This window comes from Pyrus communis, chromosome 8 (assembly GCF_041283825.1).
Source record: "Pyrus communis isolate YQ-2024b chromosome 8, ASM4128382v1, whole genome shotgun sequence".
Taxonomy (NCBI): domain Eukaryota; kingdom Viridiplantae; phylum Streptophyta; class Magnoliopsida; order Rosales; family Rosaceae; genus Pyrus; species Pyrus communis.
Genome location: NC_142572.1, coordinates 21,892,568 through 21,909,274, shown reverse-complemented (window position 1 = coordinate 21,909,274; position 16,707 = coordinate 21,892,568). Strand labels below are relative to the sequence as shown.

The 16,707-nt window shown below is 34.7% G+C and overlaps 2 protein-coding genes across 8 annotated transcripts; both read right to left on the bottom strand.

Annotated features, from left to right (window-relative positions):
* Nucleotides 1-446: 446 nt before the first annotated feature.
* LOC137717615 (uncharacterized) lies at nucleotides 447-4,035 on the bottom strand. 7 transcript variants are annotated; one of them, XM_088698890.1, is made up of 11 exons: nucleotides 3,889-4,004; nucleotides 3,636-3,816; nucleotides 3,461-3,532; nucleotides 3,304-3,378; nucleotides 2,568-2,651; nucleotides 2,046-2,126; nucleotides 1,462-1,531; nucleotides 1,289-1,380; nucleotides 1,117-1,158; nucleotides 945-1,025; nucleotides 447-708 (listed from the first exon to the last, which is right to left on the bottom strand). In XM_088698890.1, exons 2-11 carry the CDS (start codon nucleotides 3,720-3,722, stop codon nucleotides 637-639), a joined length of 756 nt encoding a protein of 251 aa, XP_088555016.1. In that variant the 5' UTR covers nucleotides 3,723-3,816; nucleotides 3,889-4,004; the 3' UTR covers nucleotides 447-636. The 7 variants fall into 7 exon arrangements, with proteins under 7 accessions (XP_088555016.1, XP_068313131.1, XP_068313132.1 ...); XM_068457030.2 differs by having other exon boundaries at nucleotides 3,636-3,738; nucleotides 3,889-3,978; XM_068457031.2 differs by lacking the exon at nucleotides 3,636-3,816 and having other exon boundaries at nucleotides 3,889-4,035.
* A 3,623-nt stretch (nucleotides 4,036-7,658) lies between these two features.
* On the bottom strand, nucleotides 7,659-9,311 carry LOC137718761 (protein RADIALIS-like 3). Its single transcript, XM_068458298.2, has 2 exons — nucleotides 8,941-9,311; nucleotides 7,659-7,938 (listed from the first exon to the last, which is right to left on the bottom strand). Exons 1-2 carry the CDS (start codon nucleotides 9,201-9,203, stop codon nucleotides 7,914-7,916), a joined length of 288 nt encoding a protein of 95 aa, XP_068314399.1. The 5' UTR covers nucleotides 9,204-9,311; the 3' UTR covers nucleotides 7,659-7,913.
* Nucleotides 9,312-16,707: the final 7,396 nt, after the last annotated feature.

Below are 16,707 nucleotides of genomic sequence, written 5' to 3'. Positions count from 1 at the left end.
GTACGCTTTTGATATATGTGTTAGATTGCATTTTGCATGTCCAAACAAAAAAAAAAAAAAAAAACTCATTACATGGTTTATTTGGGTTTGGATGGATACAGGGGGAGCTTTATCTGGACCTCTCCATCTATCAATGCAGATAGAGGTCGCAACCCAAATTTAAGAATCCACGACATCTATCTGTCATTGCAAATAGAGAAGTCCACTGCCCGCAAAGCAATTTAGGCCATTAAAAAACGAGACCTTGCAAATGGTCATTAGACACCCTAATAATTCCTCTGTGGAAATATATCGTGGATGCCGGCGGTATCACTGCACCACGTCTTAATTATTTCCCATGACAGTGCGTGATAGGTTTAAGATACTGACACAGTCCTCGGTGTTTCTCTTTCTCACTCACATCGGTCTCTACTACCGAGGCAGAAGCTTATATGAGTCCAGCTATGTCAAAACATAAACAAACTTGTCTACAAGTTGATTCGGGAAGCAAATATAGTTCACAACAGATAAGATGCGAATAGCAGGTAGGTATAAAGTTGAACAATACGAGATCAGAAGCCTAACGACGGAAGAAACATAAATATGCGTCAATTAGATAAAGTACCGGTAAAAAAATGCGGAAATCTCCAACTGCAGCTAGAGGGCCTCTTTCAGGAGTCTCCTAGTGAGATCTATGGGAAGTCCCATCACGCTATCGGTTGTCCCTACCTGCAAGCACCACACCAATTCAAATATGACTATAAAGACAGGGCTTTACAATCCCTAATAAGTAGATCAAACATCCGAACCACGATGGGTTATGCTTGCAGGATTCATTAAACAAAAGCTCCTGGATGAAACAGACACACGGTACCATAAATAGACTCCATCATGCTTCTGTTGTCTCGCATTCTCGAAATGTAATGACTATTATTTACAACTTTAGAAGAGAGTAGAAAACCAACCACTTCTTTGACATAGGGAAGAATCAGTGGATGTTCGATTATGAGTCCCCCAGCAACTTTGAGCACTATCCCCTCCTCAATCTGACATGGACACAGAGGAATGGGTTCTATTGTCGTCATCTCATCAAGGAGAGAAGTGAAACAACCAAGTAGGATACAAAACAACTCTTACCAGCTTCTCAATGACTTCATCTGGTATTTTATGGAAATAAATCTGCAAGGACCCGAATAGATATTATCCATAGATTTGACCGATGAAGTTGTAGAATTAGGATAATGGGCTTGAAAATTAACAATTTTATGTCTCAGAAGCTACATGATAAAAGGAAAAAAAAAAGGGGTACCTCCACTCGATCCCATTCTCCTTTACTGAATCCCGTTTTAAGGTTTGTAACATGCACAGATCCTACTGTTGCTGCATGCCCTCCAGAATAATCTGCAATTCATGTTAGGAAACTCATCAGAGTCCAAAAGTCAAACATCAGGGACATAGACTGAAATCAACCATTAAGCCAACCCTTCAAAAATTGCCGTGCTTCTTCCTTGCTGGATGGTTTTTCCCGGATCACACCTTCATAGACCACCACCTCCAGATCATTTTACAATAAGAGTAAGAAATAACAGATTTAATGTCCACTGACTCATAAAAGGAAATTTCTAAATTCCTAGTTTTAGAAACAAGTCATATCAGCATAGGCCATTAATGTTCACTGACTCATAAATTTAGAAATTTTCTGAATTTCTAATTTCCTTGTTTGGATGACAAACAAGCGTACGGAAAAGCTGATGTTTGGAGCATCCACAACATAAGATATAATAGAGACTCCATAAAGAATCAACACGAGGAGAAGAAAGAGATAAAGCACACAATTCATGCCTAAGAAACTAAAACAAGTAGAATGCAAACACAGGTCCGAATGACGTTATGCTAAGTGATTAACAGTTTCTCAGTCCTTGGAACGTTACATAACTGACTTCAAACATTACTTGAACTATACTTATTACTTTCATATACACATATTGGTGTATATCCCGCAACATGCATCAGACATATGACAAGAGTATGGAGACTATAAATATGGTATAAAATGTGATGTATACTTGATCAGAAGTAACTAATAGCGTTGGTTCAGCATCTTTTATGTAGTCCCCAACTGGGAGCTTTTGTGAAATGGCTTCTGCCTAAGAAGTTTCCGTCAGCTTAGATAGGTAAGCAATTCTATTTCCATCAGAAACCAGTTGAGACAATGTCATTACATTATTAACAATATGCAGTAAACAAAAAACTGCAACAAAGGGAGCATTAACGGGCACAATTGCAGACCAGAAAGAAAGACCTATAGTTATGAACATGAATTTAGTTGAGCTTCACAATTAATTAGTACTTCCTTTTCTTCTCAACTACTCTTGCACAATTATGTTATTCAAAATCCCAAATTAAGCCTTCGAAAAAAGTCTAAAACCGTAAAACACGACACTTCCTCAATAAAAAGCAAAAGGGAAACATCTCCTATATAAATGGCACTAGGTGGTACCAGACTTTAAGATGCCTTCTGTAGATATACAGAGTGATCATACCATCCATATAGATGTATATACAATATATACAAAGAAATGGCATACTGTGTCTGCTGCAATCACAATTGTCGGGTCAGCATCCTTCTCTTGATTATTAATGCTTTGCAACTTTGATATAATAGCATCGGCCTGAGATGTAATTCATGTGCGGCCAATGTAAGAAATTAAAATCAAAACAACCCTAAACTAAAAGAAGCAATTTCCAAATTTAGTTGATTAGAATTTAGGTGAGCTGTCAATTTAGTCCCTGAATTACCACATGAGTGAAATTAGGTCCCTAAACTATTTTTTTTCAGAAAAATCAGTTCTTGAATTATAAAAATCTGCCAATTACATCCCTAATATTAGATTCGAAGCTACTCTATTCAAATGTTCGCCAATTTGAGTCACATTACTTGTATGTAATACACATTGGAGGGTAGATTGGTAATTTTACATAGAGAAATAGTAATATTGAGTTAACTTTGGAGGGTAAATTAGACATTAGATTGGCAACCTATATGAAATGTTAAGGGCTTATAGTTGCAAAAAGAACGGTATTACACTCTAAAATGTGTCAAGAGACCAATGTTGACGAAAAATTGGATAAAATAGTTTTGAATATAATAGTAGGGATGATATTAGCAGTTTTTAATGAATTTAGGGACTCAATGTGCCCAAAAAATAATTCAGGAACCTAATTTTCACTTAGTTGATAATTCAAGGACTAAATCGGCAGTTCACCCTCGAATTTATGTCAGATTCCCAATAGGAAACAATAAAAAGGAGAGGAACACCAAACCTTTGCCTTGGCAAGAACCAAAACCAACTCCTCTGGTTTTTCCGTTCGGATGGATTTTTCGTCAATGTCTGCAGTCTAAGCAATAAAGAGAGTTCAATTTCAAAAAATGAGCAGGGAAATTAGTTTTTATATATTTCAGAGGAACAATTGGTAGCACCACGACTGTGAATTCATATCCCATTTCAGCCAATATTTTCCGGCGTGCTATCGAAGCCGATCCCAAGATTATCTGCATAATCACACATTAACATTAACATCATCTCCGAGATTAGCATAGCTTCAGTGGAAAAATGAGTACAATTTTCAGATTAAACTAAAAACAACACAAATACTCTGTTTGGCAGAAGCAGCTGCAACCAAACAGTGCCCTGATATCCAGCACTACAAGTCCACAACCACCTCCTAGTGTTGTCCACCATTTAAAAGCTTCTATTTCTGCTGCAACCAACCCGAAGGGGAACGACAACGTTTCGTGTTTGAACTCGTCGCAACAGAAATGCGTCGAAACCCTAGCTTTTAGTTCAAAATTTGGAGCTGAGCAATGCGGAAAAGAAACTACTTGTAGACGGAGAGTGAGTCGCGTACCTTGAAGGAAGATGAATCGGCTTCCATGGCTGAGTCAGCCGGCGAGTCAGTCCGATACCTTGGAGCTTGGAAGAAGGAGTTGTTGTGGCGAGTAGGGTTAACATTTCAGGTCGTTTTATTTAGGGAAAAGTCATTGAACCTTTTTGTTCATCTTTTTGGTTTTTATTTTTTTATTTCTTTTAATTTTGTTTAAGAATTTTGCACACTCGTTCAAACCGTTTATTTTTTGTGTTTAGGTTTTAAAGATCATCTTAGTAAAAAGTGTACAAATATGCTTTCAGTTTTTTTGTTAATTCAATCATCTTTTAAGTTAAATACTATATTTTTTTTTATAACTTTAATCGAATGGTTAAAAAATTTCTAATTTGATTAATTTTTGCGTAGTTGATGTTCAAATAAAAAATAAACAATTCTAATTATCACACAAATTGCAAAATTAGTAGAAGAGCCAGCGAGGAACTCTCTAGTAGGGGTGGGCACGGGTCGGGCCGGGCCTAAATTTGGAGGGACTGGATTGGACCTACTTAAAAAGGAAACGGGACGGGTCGGGTCGAGTATTGCAAATCTGATCACTAGAACCGGACCTAACCCAGCCCGTTTCAAACGGGTCGGTTCGAGACGGGTCCACGGGTCCTCTTACGTTTCTTTTTCTTTTTTTTTCGCCTTCGCTCATCCTCCAGATCTTCTTTGACATTAAGACCCTCATGGGTTTTGTTCTCTTCTTCTTTAGCTCTCCCAACTAGCTTGTTGGGATGGCGCGGGGGTCTTACTCCTCGGAGTTCTCTTCCAATGGCTACTGTTGTGAAGGAAAAGCAAAAAGACAAGCTCACTGAGTCCATCAACTACCAAGTTCGACAGAAGTAGGGTGAACTTTCAATTTTCATCTTTTTTTCTTCAAATCAATCAATCACAACACCAATTCAACAAAAAATTACATTATCTATATCTATATATCTAATATCTATATCTGTATAAATGTGATTGTAATTAAAGATCAAACGGAGCTAGATTCAACTCAAAACGCAAAACCCAGAAACAGATATGAGAGTGGACGGAGTACAAGGGCTTCGGCGACGTGGCGGGGGGCTGGTGGGGCACATCTACGCCATGTACTGGAGCGTCCTCAAGCAATACCTAAACCGAGTGGAGATCCTGCAGCTGGAGGACTCAAGCAGTACCTGCCAACCAAGACCATCTTCGTCCCAGACAATGAGTGCCAGAAACCAAACCTGTGATGTAAAATTTCACAAATTTTGTAAATCAAAATTAAGAAATTGACGAAATTGGAAGAAATGAGGGAAATGAGTTACCTCGGTATCAAGATTGGAGGAGGAGACAAAGGAGTTGGTGGGGGAAGAGGGCGGTGACAACATATCATTTCTCAGTGGGGTATGGGTGTGGGTGGGGAGTGTCTGTGCTCTGGGAATGAGAGTTGCAGAGATGGGGGGAGAAACAAAGAAAAGGAATGAGGGAGAAGGTTCGAGAGATTGGATGAGGGGGAAACACGAGGAAGTGGGGTGTGTCTGTGTAGAGAGTTCTCGAGAGTGAGAACTGTCGTGAGGAGGAACAATAGGAAGTGGGCCTGGGAGAAAGTACCCAACACGGGGGTATTCTTGCAAACGAGCCGATCCGCGTACCTGTTTTTCTATACTTTTGGAATCGGCCCGAACCTAAACTTTCAAAGGCCCGCCCCACCCTGTCCCGTTTCTCTTTTTTAAAATTAGGACCCGCCTCGTACCTACCCCGAACCACTAATACCCGCCCCTATCCGCGGGCCCAAGACCCGTTTGCCCACCCCTACTCGCTAGCACCTCTCAAATTATTAACTTGCAAAAGTTTTCCCTCCACTAAAGCTATAGGTCAAAGCATAGAATATCTCGGAGAAATTATATAGACTATTAGAGAAGAACTTCACTTGAATCGGGTAATGCTAGAAAGATTAAGTTTGTAGATAATTTGTAAATTAAATAATGTGTCGCCAATAAGAAATGAACACGTTTATCAACGTTTAAGTAATAATCAATTGTTAACTTCCGCATCATTTATTTTACAAAATTTTATCTACAAATTTAATCTCCTTAATAGAGACCACGATCATAATTTGGCCCTTCGGGCGATCACTCCTTGCGAGTTTTATTATTTGGTTATCAAAATGAAGAAGCCTCCATTGAGTCACTCATGAATGTGATATATAATTATATTGCGGGGGATGACGACCAATATTTCAAACTTGAAGATATGATCGTGTCACTTCTTTCAACATTTGAAAAGTACTGGTTTAATTTGATACTCCCACCTTCGACGGTTCTGACTGAATCTCCTTCACGTAAGATTTTCTCACTTTCAAATCTTCTTTCCTCTCGTCCTTTCTCACTTTCTTATGTCTTTCTCTCTCTATAAAGAAATACAAGATGTTGACGTGGCTTAATTGTGAAGGTTCAAATAAAAAGAGACTAGAGAGAGGAGAGAATCCGGATCCATGAAAAGCAACTATATTCTATGTTCATGTCATTAACATGAGTTTCTTTTCCTTTTCTTAGTACATTTAAAGCTGAAAGGGAAATAAAATGACTTTCGGAAAATTAAAGGGGAACATGCATCTTTTAGGGAAAAGTCCTTGAATCTGTTCATCTTTTTGGTTTTTATTTTTTTTATTTCTTTTAATTTTGTTTACGAATATTACACAATCATTCAAACTGTTTATTTTTTGTGTTTAGGTTTTAAAGATCATATCAGTAAAAAGTATACAACTATGCTTTAAGTTTTTTTTTTAATACAATCATATTTTAAGTTTAATATTATATTTTTTATAACGTTAGTCGAATAGTTAAAAATTTTCTAATTTGATTAATTTTTGAATAGTTGATGTTCAAATAAAAAATAGACGATTCTCATTATCACGTAAATTGAAAATTTAGTAGAAAAGCCAACGAGGAAGTCGCTAGCACCTCCCAAATTATTAGCTAATCTGAAAATACAGTGATCAAAATAGATTTTAATCATAAACACATTGACCAAAAGCGTTGTTAACCTTTGTAATAATAATACAACTATTTTTCCAACAGCATAAACAGTTGAGTAACAAATATAAAAGTCAGTTGGACATTTTACGAGTGAAGAACAACTTACATGTTAGCAATAATTAGTAAATTGCGTGCAGGAAATTGCAAAAATTAAAACTATATAGACTATTAGAGAAGAACTTCACTGGAATTGGGTAATTCTAGGAAGATTAAATTTATATACAAATTACAAACTAAATAATGTGTCGTCAATAAGAAATGAACTCGTTTATCAATGCGTAAGTAATAATTAATCGTCAACTTCCATATCATTTAATTTACAAAATTTTATCTATAAATTTATTCTCCTTAATAGAGACCACAATCATAATTTGGCCTTTCAGTTGGGTCACTCCGTGCGAGTTTTATTCTTTGGTTAGCAAAATGAAGAAGCTGCCATGGAGTCCCTCATGAATATGATATATAATTATATTGCCGGGGGATGACGACCAAGATTTCAAACTTGAATATATGATCGTGTCACTTATTTCCAACATTTGAAAAGTACTAGTTTAATTTGATACTCCCACCTTCAACGATTATGACTGAATCTCTTTCACGTAAGATTCTTTCACTTTCAAATCTTCTCTTCTCTCCTCCTCTCTCACTTTTCTCTGTCTTTCTCTCTATAAAGAGACACAAAATGTTAACGTGGTTTAATTATGAGGGTTCAAATAGAAAGAGACTGGAGAGAGGAAAGAATCCGGATCCATGAAAAGCAACTATATTCTATATTCATGTCATTAACTGAGTTTCTTTTCCTTTTCTGAGTACATTTAAAGGAGCTGAAAGGAAAATATAATGACTTTCGGAAAATTAAAGGGGAAAACGCAACAAATTAACTAATCACATTTGACTCTTATCGTCTATATATATTGTTACTTCGACTGTTCTGCATTTTCTTTTATGTTGAAACTTAAGAATCTTGATTCCCATTTACGAACTGATCTGGGTTGCTCTCCTTCACTGAATTCTTAGAGTCTTCATCCTGCATGAAAACCATAATTAAGATCATCTGTGGTATAGGGGGAAAAGCATGAAACATTCATCTCTTTGAATATATAAAAACTTTTTTCCAGCTTGGGATCATGTTATTGTTATATCACATGTTTTATGTGTTAATATTCTATGTGTTATAACATGTGAATTTATTACGCCACGTTGGTGATTCATGCATACACATTTGCTTTGAAAAAGAAAAAAATGAATGTAGATAAAGAATGAGTAAACTATTTAATTTCATGATACAACTACGATATGTAAATAACCAAAATTTAAAGTATGGTTCAATTACGAAGAAAGTTGAGGTTTCACTATAAAATCAATTGACAAAATGATGAAGTAGCTCAATTACTTATAAGCACATACAAGATTCATCATGTGGGATTGATATGATATAATACATAGACGTTCCAGTGGACATTATGCACTTGTTTCACAACAACCCCTTAGAGGAAGGGCCAAGCAAGGGGGACAACGGGTAGGAGAAATGGAAGTTTGGGCTCTGGAGGGATTTGGTGTGAAGCTATACTAACTGAAAAAAATTGCATCTGTGATAAATTCATACCAATCCACCGAATTTTTTAATTATTTATTTTGATGTAAAGGATTTATGGATGAACTTAACAATTTGGATAATATATCAAAATCTATACTTTCAACACGCGCCCTCACGTGTGATGAATTTTCAAGCCTAGCATGAGGACAATGCAAATTGGGTGGTGTGGAGCACATGTGGTACACACAGGACAACCTACTCTGATACTATTAAAAAATTGAGGTTCCACCATAAAACAAATTGACAATATAGAGACTCGCTTAACTATTTATAAGCACATGTAAGGTCACTCATTTCCCAGATGTGAGATTATATGTGCCACATATATATATATATATGGATAAATAACTATAACCAAATTTTTAAAAGTACAGTATTTTCCTTTGTATAAATGAATGCAGCTCCAGGAATTAAAAGAGATTATAAATTTACCTCTGTTCTTCAATATCCATGGAATACGATTTAGTGTTTCCTCCACCAGATTTTCTGTAATTAGGCAAAGGCACCTCACCAGCCTCAATCTTCTTCACATCTTCTACAAGCATCTGATAGTGCCTCTTCACTTCCTCCACTGATTTCCCACCCACAGCCCTCGCGAGATTGTACCACCTCTCCGGCGTGTCCTCGTCGTAAACCGCCAGAGCATTCTCAAACAACTTGTTTTGCCTCGCCGTCCACGATCCCGACGACGCCATTGATCGATGTAAACCGAACTTCGCTAGCTACAGCTGATAATATGCTTGTTGGGAGCTAGAGGATTGAAAATGCCAAATGGAAGGAGGGTTTATAATTGTTTGATGAGCAAAGAGAACGGCAGTGTTAGCTCCTTATATACTGGAGGGAGGAGAGAGAGAGAGAGAGAGAGAAAGAGATAGGTGGGTGGGGTGGGATGGGGTCGGTTCGGGTTGGGTTTGGTTGCACAGCTGTCTCTTTACTTGCAAAACAATGGGGGAGGATTTTGAACTTTGTAATAACGTACGTGATATTTTTTTTACTTTCTAGGCAATATTTTTTGTAGAATAATGTTAGGGAAACTAAATTTACAAACTAAATGATGTGCACCAAGGAAATGAGTACGGTTTACAACGTTTAAGTAATAATCAAATCATCAACTTTTCATATCATTTAGTTTACAAAATTTAGTCTACAAATTTAGTCGTGCTACAATTACTCTTTCTTGTATTAGGGTTTAAACCCCCAAGAAATTATGCGGGCCGACTTTGTTTTACCTAATAGAAAAGTGACATGATCGCCCTCATTCCACTCTCCTTCGTGTTCTTGCACTTTTCTTCTCATAAGCTTCGTATATACACTGTTCGTTTCTACATTTTAGTTGTAAGCAATTTTTTCAATGTGTCGAAAATACGATTCAGTACACGTGTAATAATACATTTGGTTGGAAATTTGTTTTTTTTTTTTCTTCAAGTTTTCAATCAATTGTATTATTATATTTGTGTACCGAACGTGTTCTCTGTATACACTGACAAATGATCTCCTAGCTGTAATGCTTCAAGTGAATGATATTAATTAGGGTTTAGGAAAACAAGATTCACTTCACACTCTAAATTTGTACGTTATCATGCATTTCTTCCGTGAGGGTTTTTTTAAGACAGTAAAATATTAATTTCAGATTATACAATGACAAATTGAAAGCATGAATAACCATTGCCTAACTTGTTTAATGTTTGATTAGTGTTATGAAACTTTTACGTCTATCAATCGAGAGATTTTTCAGTGTGTCGTGGACACTATTTGTTACACCAATTGTAACAATTAAAATAATTAGCTGAAAATTTAAAAAAGATTTCAACTAGTTGTATTATGATACTTGGTATATCGGCATATCTTCTCACCCGGCACACTCAAAAACTTCTCCTCTCAGTGTAACTGACAATAGACTGTGGTTGGAGGGCACCTAATCCCGATGCAAATTGGCATGATTTTCGTGCAAGACGAAACTCCTCTCACCCATTTTTGGGTAAAAATTTCAGTTATTTAGGGATGTGCCTTTTTTAAGTCAGTTTTCAAACAGGCTAATATAATATTATCAACATTTTTATTGATCTAAATCTCTTGTTAGTTTTTATGATTGTTAGAACTTCTGTATAGATGTTGCTGCAAGTAGCAAGAGAAAAAGAATTTCAACATCTATAGATGACCTAGAATGTGACTTCAAATTTCCATATCTAAAAGTGTGTAATTATTACTTAGTTGTAGCCTAAGTTAATTTATCAAGAGTAGTACTTGTGCACTAGAACAGAAAACATGAGGTCCAGATAATTGATCTTATTCACGAAAAAAGTGTTGACGTCGAGTTTTATGATGTAAAACACAAAATCACTTTCCACTCTCTATTTTTTTCCAAGCGTTTTATACATGCATTGTGGTCAATCTCAAGTCTCAACCCTAGATGAAAAACTTGAGCAAGATATGTTTGATCGTATCATTTGTAAGACACTTCTCACAAAATCATAAACAGAAAACATGAGGTCCAAATAATCGATCTTATTCACGAAAAAAGTGTTAATGTCAAGTTTTATGCTGTAAAACACAAAAATCACTTTCCACTCTCTTTTTCCAAGCGTTCTATACATGCATTTTGTGGTCAATCTCAAGTCTCAACCCTAGGTAAAAAACTTGAGCAAGATATGCTTGATCATATTATTTGTAAGACATTTATCACAAAATCATAAAACTTATATGTTTTGATATCGCCTCATTCTGCCACCCAATAAAAAAAGTGCAACCCTAATGACAGATTTCCTCAATAACTCCAACACACCATTTACTCCGTTGTTTGGTCGTTGTGCTCTTTCAAACAACCTTCCGAAACATTTCTAGCTGGCTCATCTCGAGTAGCAACCCTCCTACATCTCTCATTCCGTACTACTATTCTAAACCCCAAATAAGTGAATATATACCCAAATAAATAGAACACAGATTATTACTTTAATTAGTCCTTGTAATTTGAGCGTTTATAGTTTCGGTTATCGCGATTTAACTCTTGTAATTTAAAAACAATTTAACTTCGTCAACTTTTTAATTTTGACAAAATTAGAGACCGTAATGCAGAATACTCTGCAGAATTTGGTGCGTTTCAACTATTTTGAGAGCAAAGTATAGCTGTAAGTATTGTACTCTCCTCTTACTAAACCAGTAATTAAGAGCTTGTTTAGATATGCTTTTAACATGACTGAAAGTGTTTTTAGAGAAAATGTTTTTAGAGAAAATGTTTTTGGGTTCCAAAAACACTTTAAATGTTTTTTACGAGAAGCACCAGTTATGTGCTTCTTTCAGAAAACACTTTAAATACTTTTTCAAGATTTATTAGCATTTTACTAAGAATTGTTTTCAAAAATATTTTCACTAAAAGCGTTTTCGGTCATTTTAAAAGCACATCCAAACAAGCTCGAAGACAATTCGCAATTGCTTTTGTATGACTTGATTTTTGAGAATCACCTAATCATAATATATCTGGGCTGGTGTCAACCTAAATAGCCAAGCACTGCCATGGGGTAAAATAGTTGCAACTTACAAGTCCAGTGCAGAATATGTCTATATATATACACATAAATATATATATATATATAAGGAATTGTTATTAACATTCCAAAAATCTCATTTGGCATTCCAAACTTTCTATAATTAGAAAGAAAAATACACTTGTGAAGAGTGTAGATATCTATATATATATAAGGAATTGTTATTAGCGCTCCAAAAATCTTATTTGGCACTCCAAACTTTCTATAATTAGAAAGAAAAATACACTTGTGAGGAGTGTAGAATGAAATTTTTGGAGTGCTAATAACAATTCTCTCTCTCTATATATATATATATATATAGTTGTTAGTGAATTATGATTCTAATTCCCAGTTTAGTTAGCACAATTGGATCAAGTATAGTTGCCTAAATTATTATGCATCCAATTTCCTGATAACTAGTTGTTACAGTACTGCAGCTGTCTTGAAAGCAAACATTTCTTCTTTCTATCATTTAAGTTCAAGAGATCCCATTCGTATGATAAAACAAATCTGATGGATACTAAACAGGCGTATATACATTTCCTTTGTTACAAATGAGGGTTTCGAGTCGTGCAAACAGTCTATTTGCAAAGCAAAGATAAGAGTGCGTACGATAGACGTTTCCCTCCTACCATCGCAAAGCGGGAAACCTTGTTGCCTTGGGGTCACCCTTTTAAATGAGGGTTTCAAACCCTGGATTCTTGGCTTATTATATCACTCTCAATGAAGTCAATAATCTTTCATTTTTATGGAAAAATAAGTAAACATTAAAACCTTTGTAAACTACATACATAAGCCAAAATATCTTATCAAGTAATGTAAAATGTATACTTGTATTTTTATCTTCTTTTTGATGCAATTGCAGCTGTCTCTTTCTGCTATAATGTAAAATGTATACTTGTATACTTGTATTTTTATCTTTTTTTTATCTTCTTTTTGATGCAATTGGCTTTGGATATATCATATATGCGCACCGAATAAGACTCATGCAACTTTTTTTTGTTCAGGTATATATATATTTGAAATTCTGATGTTATATATATATGATTGGAATCCTTATCATAATCCACGTCCGATCGATGAAAGAATTTAATTTATATCCATGGATGCCTGCTGCCTGCCTTTCCTTCAATTTCAAAAGCTTAGACACTTGACAGTACTAGTTTTCCTTTTTTCTGGTGGCCCTCAGTTGCAAGTTGGAGCCTCATCACCTTTGGTCTCCACATTTCCATAGTCATCATGCGCCGGCGCAGGCGGATGCGTTTCGATCGATGGATTCTTCGAAGACCAAGGACTGGATACCGAATATATAGATTGTTTCGATTAGACATTGCTGAGGGCAATGGAGAACCAACTTCCATCCATTTTTATTTGAGGAGAGAAAGTCCTTGATCTAGACCTCTCAACAAGCAAAACCATCTATTAGGCGCACAAATTATGTATATATTGGGGACGGATTTGTGACACCATTTTTTTTCAAACCAGTTTTTATAGGGTCCACTCTGTAATGTATTTCAGCAATCCAAATCCTTTATCTTTTAGGTTTTTTTCTTAAAGCTTATGTCTACCAAAAATCACCGAAATCTGAAATCATATGACCTTGGATTAAGGTTAGGGTTTCTTTGTAGAACCGTATTCGTCAATTTTCTTCACGACAAATGAATGCCTTAATAATTTTGGATTTGTCTAATCTTTTATCAATGATGTTCTAAAAGATAGACGGTTCAGATCACTGAAATACAATATAGAGCGGGCCTTGTAAAACTTGTGTAAAAAAAGTGGTGTATGACATACACTGTTGTATAGTAGAATTCCTAGTCATTGGCTTAGAAAAATTGACGTCTGACATACATTGTTGTATAATAGAATTTCTCGATACGTAGTAGCTAGCGCTAGCTTTGTTGAGGCCAAAAACTACTACTATTTGGTATATAGAAGGTGACATAATATAACAAATGTGACCGATGAATGGCTATATTTAGAATCCTTATCAATGGTGCTGATCATTATTCCACTATAAAGTTGCCCTCTATATTGTCCTGCTGCATGTCCATCAATGGCTTTTGCATTAGAACACCCTTTTAATTTATTCTTTCTGCATATGCATCTGTCCCTCCTCACAAGTTGGATATTGGCCTTAACAGCTTCAGCTTTGCATACCAAAAGCTTATGTATATCTTTTGATAAAAAGGAGAAGCCAATTGGTTGATCTAGTTGCTGAAATATTGAGAATATATAAAGAAACCATCAGAACCAGGTGATACGATATGCATATCTTGACATATAAGCAGAAAGACATATATTCTCCATTTGACTGATTTGATAGAAAGTTAGAAAAACCATGCATACAACTTTATTAAAAAATTTAGCTAAGGTATTCCGGAGTATAAAATATTTTATATATTTTAATTATTAGATCTTAATTTTTGTATTTTTAATTAATAATTTAACAGTTAAAACTTCGAGAGTTCTCATATAATGGAGTACCGTGGAAAATCACTTAAGAATATATGTGTTCCCAATTCCCCATGGTAGAATTTATTAGCCCCAAAAAAGAATACTACGTATAATTATTGAAAATTAAGATAGTAACAACAATAGCGAGCATTTGCCCTTGTATCCAACGTTTTGTGTGTGAATCTTCATTCCCGTAGTTTAATATAGACATATCGTTGGTATAGGAAAATGTTTTGCAACTAACAAATCACAATGTAAACTGAATTCTTCTTTCTATTTAAGTATACAAGAATATGATGTTATTATGAAAGTCATAGACGAAGAATCTCATTCTAAATATTGCCTTGTAAAGAAAGAGAGCAACTTACGTATACATCCGGTGTATACCGGTTCCCAATGGGTTAAAGGGGTTAAATTAAGCATTTTTTGTAGCATCTATGTAATAATCCTGAAAAAACCTGCTATTGGTTTTTTATTTTATTTTTTTTAACAGACTATATTATCTAAACTAAGGGAGAGGGAATGAGTTTAAGCTCATAATGGGTTAGCAATAATGTGGTTCAAATTCGTCTTTGAGAGAATCGAACCTAAGGCTTCTTACTCACAAATGAAAAAGAATACTACTAGACCGTAGTACTAAGTTAACTAAAAATCTTTCAGGAATGTATATGAAGTTAACTGAGAATCCATCAGAGTGTATATGAGTGTTCTGTGTTCGTCTAAATCATTTACTCAAGAAATAGTGAGTATAGAAATACATATTTTTTTTACCTTTTCATATTACTGACAAAATGGGCAACTGAAAATGGCCAACTTAAAAAAAAAAAAAAACAAAAAAAACAAACAAACAAAAACAAAAACAAAACAAAAAAAAGAAGACGACAAAAAAAATGGCCAACTAAAAAGCCAACACAAATCATGACTATTGGGCTCTCTTTTTTTTTGGTTGGCCTGCCTGTTTTTCTTTTACTTGGTTGGCCCTAACTGAAAAAAAAAAAAAAATTATATATATATATATATATATATTTGATGATGTGCTTCATTCACGAAGCACACAAACAGATGCTTCTTTTAGAAAGTATTTTGTGTATTTTTTTTAATTCTATATAAGTACTTGGCTTATTAGTCTTAAAAATGTTATTGAGTTTCAATTTACTCCTTGAATTTGGTTTTGTCTCACTTTATCCACTTCTATTAATGGACTGATAAATTTAAGGGTATTTTAGACATTTCAGTTTTACACATTTATTTACATTTAGCCCCACACTAGACAAGTCGCAATTTTGTTTTTGACAACTCTAATTCAAACACATTAATTTGGACATTTTTTAAAAATAAATTATAGCAACAAAATCATTGTATCATCCAAAATAAAGGTTGCATTTGTTTATAGAGTCATTTTACTTGCAAGACATCTATATATTGGCTCGAGACTTTGCAATTGCAAAATATTCATTACAACAAAATCTTAATACCATTAAGTTATCCTATCCAAAATACTTCCCAAACCCAAAAAAATCATTTAAAGCAAATGTGCACAATTTGAAACAAAAAAATTTTCACATTGTTAAGCATTGATTCCACTAGGCATGAGCTTGTTCAAAGTGTGCACATTTGCTTTAAATGATTTTTTTGGTTTGGGAAGTATTTTGGATAGGATAGCTTAATGGTATAATGATTAAGTGTGCACATTTGCTTTAAATGATTTTTTTGGTTTGGGAAGTATTTTGGATAGGATAGCTTAATGGTATAATGATTTTGTTGTAATGAATATTTTTCAATTGCAAAGTTTCAAGCCAATACATGGATGTCTTGCAAGTGAAATGACTCTACGAACAAATGTAACCCTTATTTTCGTTAATACAATGATTTTGTTGCTCGAAAATTTTCTATTGATTAAATAATTTATTTTTAAAAATACCCAAAATTTATGTGTTTGAATTAGACTTGTCATAAATAAAATTGAAACTTGTTTAGTATGTAGGCTAGAGGTAAATAAATGTATAAAAATTGAAATGTCTAAAATACCCTTAAATTTAACAATCCATTAACGAAAGTGGGTAAAGTGAGACAAAAGAGTTGAAAACGTCAATTTCAAGAGGCAAAGTGAAACAAAACCAGTTTCAAGGGACATTTCGACTAACAAGCCTACGTACTTTTAATTTTCTTTGCCAAACACTATAAAAACGCTTTTAGTTAATTTAGATAAACTTCCAAATAT

What these genes read in the sequence shown, in the direction of transcription:
- LOC137717615 (XM_088698890.1), bottom strand. Translation starts at nt 3,722, where the DNA reads ATGGTGGACAACACTAGGAGGTGGTTGTGGACTTGTAGTGCTGGATAT. An exon ending in TGGTTCTTGCCAAGGCAAAG is followed by an intron (nt 2,652 to 3,303) that starts GTTTGGTGTTCC and finishes ATTACATCTCAG; the next exon opens with GCCGATGCTATTATATCAAA. An exon ending in TTCCCTATGTCAAAGAAGTG is followed by an intron (nt 709 to 944) that starts GTTGGTTTTCTA and finishes TGGTGCTTGCAG; the next exon opens with GTAGGGACAACCGATAGCGT.
- LOC137718761 (XM_068458298.2), bottom strand. Translation starts at nt 9,203, where the DNA reads ATGGCGTCGTCGGGATCGTGGACGGCGAGGCAAAACAAGTTGTTTGAG. An exon ending in ATGGATATTGAAGAACAGAG is followed by an intron (nt 7,939 to 8,940) that starts GTAAATTTATAA and finishes GTTTTCATGCAG; the next exon opens with GATGAAGACTCTAAGAATTC.